The 8,375-nt window shown below is 42.1% G+C and overlaps 1 protein-coding gene across 1 annotated transcript; it reads left to right on the top strand.

Annotated features, from left to right (window-relative positions):
- Positions 1–231: 231 nt before the first annotated feature.
- Positions 232–3,715, top strand: LOC125880797 (protein Tob1-like). Its single transcript, XM_049563531.1, has 2 exons — positions 232–467; positions 1,559–3,715. Exons 1-2 carry the CDS (start codon positions 438–440, stop codon positions 2,744–2,746), a joined length of 1,218 nt encoding a protein of 405 aa, XP_049419488.1. The 5' UTR covers positions 232–437; the 3' UTR covers positions 2,747–3,715.
- The last annotated feature ends 4,660 nt before the right edge of the window (positions 3,716–8,375 follow it).

Here is an 8,375-nt window from a genome sequence, read left to right as displayed (position 1 = left end):
CTGCTCGCAAAAAATAGTCCGGAGCACATGAAAGGCAAACCACTACCGTAAATAGAACCCTGCGGTTGATTGAGCACAAAGTCCTCCAATCACAGCGGTGGTGGCGGTGGTTGTCGATGACGCCGCCGCTCTTGGCCAATAGAAACACGTTACTGGGTGTTGACCTCTGTGAGCCGCATCACCACCTCCTCCATGTCCGTGGCGGAGGACTACTATATATACAAATCAGCCCAAGTTTTAAAGGGCAGAGTTGTAAAAACTCCCAGGCTGTGGGGAGTTCGCTTGCAAGCCTGTGAAACGGAATTTCTAAACCCCACAGAAGAAAAATCGCCTGGAGCATTATAAAGACACAGCGACACAACTTCATTTTGTATCTCCTTTAGAAAGAAACACTAGGCTGTAACGAGCAAAGCGTTTGCTGGAGCGGACTCTGGCTAATGCAAGGAGGATCTGCTGTGAATTTCCATGTAAGTAAATATTAACTTAATGTCAACATTACATTATTTTTTGTTTTCTGAAATAGGTGTGCATTATTTTGTTGATACGTCACGCTGTCAATCAGTGGTGTTTTTGAACATTAGTCTTACAGTCGAATATTCAGGCTGTAGCTTTAGCTAATTCAAATGCTACGTAGCTTGCTATCCTTCAACACGGTCGTTAGTCCTGATTAAAAGCGAATTTTCTGCCCTTCCGTCTGTTAACAGCAACGTTGCCGTATTCTGTCCGTGTCCGTACGTTATATCTTTGACTTGCTTAACACTCTGTCACCGTGAGGTAACACTGATAACCAGCCGGTCGAGCTAAACATTAACAGTATCTGGCTTCAAGATAGCTAGCAGGCTACATTTCTGTTCACACCCTTCATTAAGTTGGCCAGCTAATGCTAGTTGCTCGGCTATATCAGAACCGAACGTGACCAGAAAGCAAGTCGTGGTTGTAGCGTTAATTAGTTATTGTCACTGTCGTCACGCAATTGAACGAGTGTCTTTTTCTCTGTTGCAGAAAGGGGCTTTATGGTCGTGGCTAGACTTTGAATGTTGATTATGTAACAGCAGTTCTTGTCGCGAGCTCTACGTGCTCCTCTCACCCACTGTAGCTCCGTCGGTGCACGGGGAAAGCACAAGAATAGCCTTGTTAGGTTAATAAACATTCTCTCACATCGACGCACGAGGCAGGAGTTTTGCCTGAACATGTCCGTGTGCCAAAATGAGGCAATCTAAAATCATTCTGATTTGACACCTGCCATCAGATCCACCGCCCTCCGCAGAGGTCAACCGTGCTTGTGTATTTCTGTCACACTAGACCGCTGGGGAACACACACTGCTGACACTGTCTCTGAGTCAGTGGCCTCTGTTTATTTATAGCTGTTTATATTGTACAGCTGAGATACAGCACTGCTGTGGGGAGGAGGGAGTGGATGGTGAATAGGGAGTAATAGGAGCGAATACAGATGAAATGTCATTGATCATAATGGTGCTTAATTTGATATGTAATTTGATTTTGGTTTATACAAACAGCTTCATATACTTAATGCTTTTCTGTTTTTGCTCCCTTTCAGGATCCTAAACCTCACCCTGTTGCAGGAAGGATATTCATTTTGGCAACAAGCACTCAATCAGAGTTTTTTCATCAAACTGATCGCTGCTGCCGTGGAGGTTTTTGCAAGGCTTGGAAAAAGCAACTCTGTGACAGAAAAAGAATCACCCTTGCCACTGAAGCAGCTATGCAGCTTGAAATTCAAGTAGCACTCAACTTTATTATTTCTTATTTATACAACAAACTCCCTCGACGACGTGTGAATATCTTCGGCGAAGAGCTCGAGAGGCAGCTGAAGAAAAAATATGAAGGCCACTGGTATCCGGATAAGCCATACAAAGGTTCAGGGTTCAGGTGCATCCATGTAGGGGAGAAGGTGGACCCTGTGGTGGAGCAGGCAGCCAAAGAGAGCGGGCTGGACATTGAAGACGTCCGGAATAATCTCCCTCAGGACCTTAGTGTGTGGATCGACCCATTTGAGGTTTCCTACCAGATTGGGGAGAAAGGACCGGTCAAGGTGCTATATGTGGATGATAACAATGAGAACGGGTCAGAGCTGGACAAAGAGATCAAGAACAGCTTTAATCCTGAGGCCCAGGTCTTCATGCCAATCAGCGACCCTGTTGGGGCTTCCTCAGAGTCCAGCTCCCCATCCCCTCCTTTCGGGCAGTCAGCTGCCGTGAGCCCCTCGTTCATGCCACGCTCCACCCAGCCCTTAACCTTCACCACTGCCACCTTTGCTGCCACCAAATTCGGCTCCACTAAGATGAAGAGCAGCGGCCGAGGCAACAACAACGCCAACAGCGGCAGTAGCAGCAAGGTGGCCCGCACCTCCCCTACCAGTAACTTGGGTCTGAATGTCAACACCCTACTGAAGCAGAAAGCCATCTCCACCTCCATGCACTCACTGTACGGGCTGGGTCTGGGTCAGCAGCAGCAGCAGCAGCAGCAGCAACAACAGAAGGCCTCTGCTCTCTCCCCTAATGCCAAGGAGTTTGTGTTCCCTAGCCTCCAGGGACAGGCCAGTCCTGGAGCCGTGTTCCCCGGGGAGGGCTCCCTGGGTCTCGGTCCCCTGCAGTACAACAATGCCTTTGACGTATTTGCGGCCTATGGAAGCCTCAACGACAAGTCCCTTATGGATGGCCTCAATTTCAGTCTGAGCAACATGCAGTATTCTAACCAGCAATTCCAGCCAGTCATGGCTAACTAAACTCATCATCAAGATGTTATTTATGAATGATGGTGGCTCAAAGAGAAGGAAAAACAAAAACGCACACTTAGAAACTGGACTTTCAAGGATATAGTGTCTAGTCAGTCAAGCGCATGTGCCCAAGGGTGTTTTTACCGTGCCCCCTTGAGTTTGTTTCTACTAAAAGCTTGTTGTACAAACACATCCAAGCTTGGTTACTTCAATTCAACATGCATCATTGTTTTTCTTTTTCCTTTATGCCAACCAAGCACAAAATTTTTTACCATGTTGAGAAAATACTCCAAAAAAATGTAAAAGGAAAAAAAAAATACAAGCTTCAAGTTTTGGCCTCTTACAGTATTTTACAGGTGGTAAGACAAGGCTGATTTTTATGAATTGGCACTACTACGTGGGGTTACTTGGTCTTTTTCTAATTGTATAATTTAATTTAGTACAGAGTTTGTAAGATATCAGAGTATATATTGTTTCTATGACATGGTGTTGCATTTATATCTTTTTACTACTCCAGTGATCTGTGATGGCTGCAGCAGCTTTTCCTTATTTTTTTTTTCTTTTTTTAAAGATAATTGTTAAAGAAAACCATCTTTAAAAAAAAAAAAATACATCAAATATTCTAAAGATTGTGTACAGAGTATTCCTTAGTGGTGGAATTCAAGTGTAGGAATATTTGCTTTTTTTCTGAAAGATGAATTGTATTTTCTGTTAAGAGGTAAAAAAGATTTTGCTATACAATGGACAAAATGTAATCGTATGAATATTAATTTTGTACCTACATTGTGCAATACTTGATAAAAAATACGGTATAACAAAGTATTTTGAGTCAGTGTCTTACATGTCAAGAGGGACTGAAATAGTTTATATTGTTAAGTTTGTATTAAATGCTTAAAAATTATATGCTTGTCTTTATTTTTTTTAATTTCATATTTGCACCCTGGTCTTTTTAATAAAATAAACTACAGTTGAACATGATCTGTTGGAAGCGGACTTATTTATTGCGTGTTTAAACACAACTGTGACTTTTTTTTTTTTTTTTTTTTTAAATATTTAACCAGTAGCAGACTTTGCCATTGGACAGTCCTCTGCCTGATTAGATAATAGTATTGATGGTCACATGCTAGGAGTATCCGCTCTGTGTCATGCAGGCAACTTGTTAAAATGAAGACTTGACTCTGCAATCTATCTATGTGGCAACATAAGGCTCGCAGCTTATGCACTGTAAACTTTGGCTCTGTTCAGGGTTGGAAGGTGGAGGTTACAGTCTCAGTAAGCCACGTGACATGATGGCTGTGAAGACAGGTGGAGAGCTATTTATGATGTGTCACTGTAGCAGCATGAACCATCACAGCTCATTCAGCCTGTCTTTGTTTATTTCAGGGCAGGTTTGTGTTGGTGTGCTTTTATGTTTACAGGCTTGAAAACATCAATTACAGTAATAGTACGGGAAAGTGTTGTAATCACACTGGTTGGCTATTATGGGCTTGGATGTCATGTGAAGGAAAGAGTGGAGTAAAGAACAAGCCAAACATTCACCAAGGCTTAGACTTCCAACAGTGGAACTTGCCAAACACATCATCGCATTTGCAATTCTTTACGGCTCAAAGGTCTGAGGAGGAAATGGCTTGTGTTTTCTTATGCTCAAACAATTCCTCCTCCCTTCTTTGTCAAAGACTTGTTATGCACACAGAAGTGTCATTATGACTAAACAAACCCAGCCAGCTAAACACACCTAGAGCCTGTCAAGAAATGCACATGTGAATTTTCTTAAATGCCTGATCTAATGACAAACACTGTGCCCTTGTCATTGTTGTGTTTTTACTTTTATTCTGTACATTTTCTAATGCTGTTTTTTGGTTTACCACTTTATGAAAAAAAAAATCTAAATTAAGAACAGTGTAGTTACATTTCTGCAGTGGTGACAGAATGACTTGTATTTGAGTAAAACTGGCAATACAACAATACAAAAATGTAAAAAATACTCCATTCAAAGTCACACTTAAACAGAATACAGAGTTCTATGAGTTTAAAATAGCAAATGTACTCAAACTGCCTGTGTAGCTGATAGATTTTATATTACTATGAGGTAATAATACTGATGCATCAACGCATAAGAGACATTTTGATGTTGTAGCTGGTTGACATGGAGATAGATTTAATGTTTTATACAGTTAGCCAGCTACAATGAATCTGAGGGTTTGAGAGATTATTAATGTGACATAATTAAATCTGAAAAAAGCTGAATATTTAAAGGAGCGGTATACAACATTCAGGTCATTAATACAGCTGCAAAACACTATTTGCGATGTGACAATATAGTGGAGTAATGGCATCCTGAGCAGATTTTGAAGTCACGTTCCCTGTGTGTGTGTTTCAATCCGAGTATATCCCACTGGCTGGCTAATCGCCGCTCTTCAATGTGCTCGTACGGCGGTCACTGCCAATAGCGCTGTCCTGACCCACAGCATCGTCACAGAAACGGAGCCAATCCTTCGGTTCCTCCCACATTAACATCATCAGCTCTGTCAGCACTGTTGCTGTTGTTTGCGCTGTTAGCACTGTTAGCTGCTAGCTGCCTCCATGTTGAGAACTGTATGCAGGCAACCTGTGTTGCCATTTAAAGGAATATTTCAACATTTTGGACAGGATTCTCAGTTGCTTGCTTGCCCAGAAAGGGGTTTCCATGTTTTCCAGGATACTATGTTTCCCGGGTTCTATGTTCCCCACTTAACCCTGCAAAAAAGCTTCTATATTCCCCGCTTACACAAAAAAGGTTCTATGTTTCCTGCTTACACAAAAAGGGTTCTATGTTTCCTGTATGGTTGAGCGGGCAACATAGAACCCGGGAAACATAGAACCCTGGAAACATAGATACGCTCCTGCCAAGAAATGGAGTTGGAGTCAGCAGCAGGTTAATCTCTCAAGACAGATTCTGCAATCTACATCGTAGAATCTGTCAGCATCCCTGTGTGAAAGACAACTAGAGGGGGGGGCAGGGCTTTGAGTCTGAACGATGCTGTGCTTTAGCCAATCACAATGGAGGGGGCGCGGCCAAGACGTGCAGGTGTCCCCAGGAAATGTGTACCTACAGAAACAGCAAGCTCCGCGTCCATAGCGACCGCTCCAGTAATGCCATCTCGTCAACGTGAATTTTTTTTTTTTTTCCAGCTGATGTCTTAGTTACAACATGGTTGAGCTAACTGGAGTAGTTTCATGTCGTATCCGGCAACGGGAGGCTTTTAACAGATGACGTCTTGATGTTAGCTTTGCTAATTGTCCCTGTCAGCTGTTAGCCCAGCTAATCTATGATAACCATATTAATTATGTGCACACAGAAATAGTAACGTTTGTTCAGTCATTGTGTTTATAGACTTAACAAACATCAGATTAGTCTACACGGTGATATAGTGACGTGATAAATGTTAGATATATAGCTAAACTCTGCTGGTTTTCTACCCAAAGTATTTGTAAACAACACGGCGATTCCCTGGGGGCACCGCCAGAAGTGAAGGGCATGAGGCCCCTTCACTTCCGGTTAGTCAAAAAACTCCGGGCTGTGCCTTTTTTTTTTTTTTTTTTTTAACCGATGGATTTCCAGATTGGCAGCAGGTTATCTTAGCTTAGCATAATGAGGGGAAACAGGAGAAACAGTTGGCTGGCTCTGTCCGAAGGTAACAGCACCTCTAAAGCTCGGTAATAGAGTGCCAGGGCTGACGACAAAATCCGGAAGTTTAGCATCGCGCTGGTTCCCGGAAGAGAAAGTGAATGTGATTTTTGCATTGCGTTTTGGATTATGTTAGAAAATAAGCTCTGTGGCCAACACAAGTTTATGATACTTACAGGTTTTGTTCAGTGAGATAATCTTCACATATGAACACCTTTCATACTGCATTTGAAGCTTAAATGCGATCGCCAGAAGTAAAAAGCTAACGTTAAGCTTTAACGGACTACATGACTGCTCCATGGTTGCATGACTCTTGATGTCACCGCCACTAAGCTTTCAACTGATTTCGGCTGCTTTATTTTAAAAACATTGTATAATGGAGAAATCGGACTGTTTAAGCTAAATAATAAGCTGTAAGGGCGGACTGGCAGCACTCTCGCCTGTTCGGGGGTGATGACGTTTAATGTCCCCGACAGGGTTTGTAGTCGTATAGAGCAACTTGTTAGCAACCGCCTTTTTTACGACACGTAAAAACTTCAAAATTCACAAGTAGGGTATTTACTGACGTGTTTTATGTCATAAAACAAAACCTGAAACTCGCTTAAGCTTTTGTTAACCAAAGAACTTATTTGAGGCATTTTACCAAATTCCAGGTTTACTGGCACACTCTTGAAATTTTGGTTTTTTTTAGATGCACAAAAGTTATACCATGTGTTTGAGTTTGAGTTTTTGTACAAACTCAACAGATGTGATGAAAGGTATCTCTCTTTTTTTCTTTAATATTTGGGCTATAAACTGTCATTTAAATGAAGCCATGTAATTGGTTTAGAGGGGAAATGCCTTTTTGGTGAACCTGTAAACAATTCCTAGGTCCTGTTTAGACCTGATAACAAGTGGACAGCACTAAGGACAAGTGTAAACAACCACTAAGACGCATTGTGATCCGATCACTCAAACCACTTGCCAAGGTGATGTGATCTGGGACGCATGTGACCACATATCTCTTGTAGTGTAAACACTAATGCGAGGATGAAGTGTTGTGTGACCATCCATCGTTTTGCTCAATGGAAGGAGACATGTTGAATTCTGCTGACAGGAAGATCTCCTGTTGCACACATTACTGCTAATGTGAGCAAGCATGCTACAGAGCAGCTAGCAATAGTGTGGACGTACAGTATGAAATACAGTGCTGGAGTAAATGTATTTAGTTATTTAGCACCAGTGCATTTCTGTATCATCATGTAGGTGTAGACAGTCATGGCTAAGGCCTTAGAAGTGTGTGTGTTGCAGCCTGTAGAAGTTAAAACACTTAATATGGCCTGGAAGTATACATCTACTTCTGAATTCTGTTTGCGGTAATCTAAATCTCAGTTTAGATTGGTGTGGCAAATAAATTGCTCAGAATCCCAGACGTTGCAAATGAATTCCTCTGGTGCTCAGGGGAGTAGCTGGCAGAGGATTAGATGGAAAAGCGATTTTTGCGAGTTGCGTTCCACCCTTGTAAGACACGGTTGCATTTAAAAGATTCCTAGTTGATGCTGTGAATAATGCCAATGCCTTTGTGCATAAGGACACCAGTCTTTGCTTTCATAACTGGTTTCTTGTCAGGTAGCACACCCTTTGTAGTTAATTGTCCACAGCCTAGACCTGTGCAGATTTACTTTGGATGTATTAAAGTCAATGTAATGTCAGTATGGTATGGTGGTACTAAGGTGCATATCCAGGCAGTTGCTATTTCTGGAACTTAACTTCCCAAACCAAAGTCCATTTCACATTGTGTGCACTGCTGTAATTAACTGGGTCGGTCTGTACCAGATAAAACTATTTTAGTCCTCATCCCAAATTGTCACTTTTCAATAGAAGTCTTGCAAGCCTTGCAGTCTGAGTGGAAAACTATATTAGAAGCACTCACACATATTCACACACTGACACACACAGTTCCACATGACCACCTCAGCTCTCTGGGATAAA

The sequence above is a fragment of the Epinephelus fuscoguttatus genome, linkage group LG20 (genome assembly GCF_011397635.1).
Source record: "Epinephelus fuscoguttatus linkage group LG20, E.fuscoguttatus.final_Chr_v1".
Classification (NCBI taxonomy): domain Eukaryota; kingdom Metazoa; phylum Chordata; class Actinopteri; order Perciformes; family Serranidae; genus Epinephelus; species Epinephelus fuscoguttatus.
This window is presented reverse-complemented; position numbering and strand designations above follow the sequence as displayed.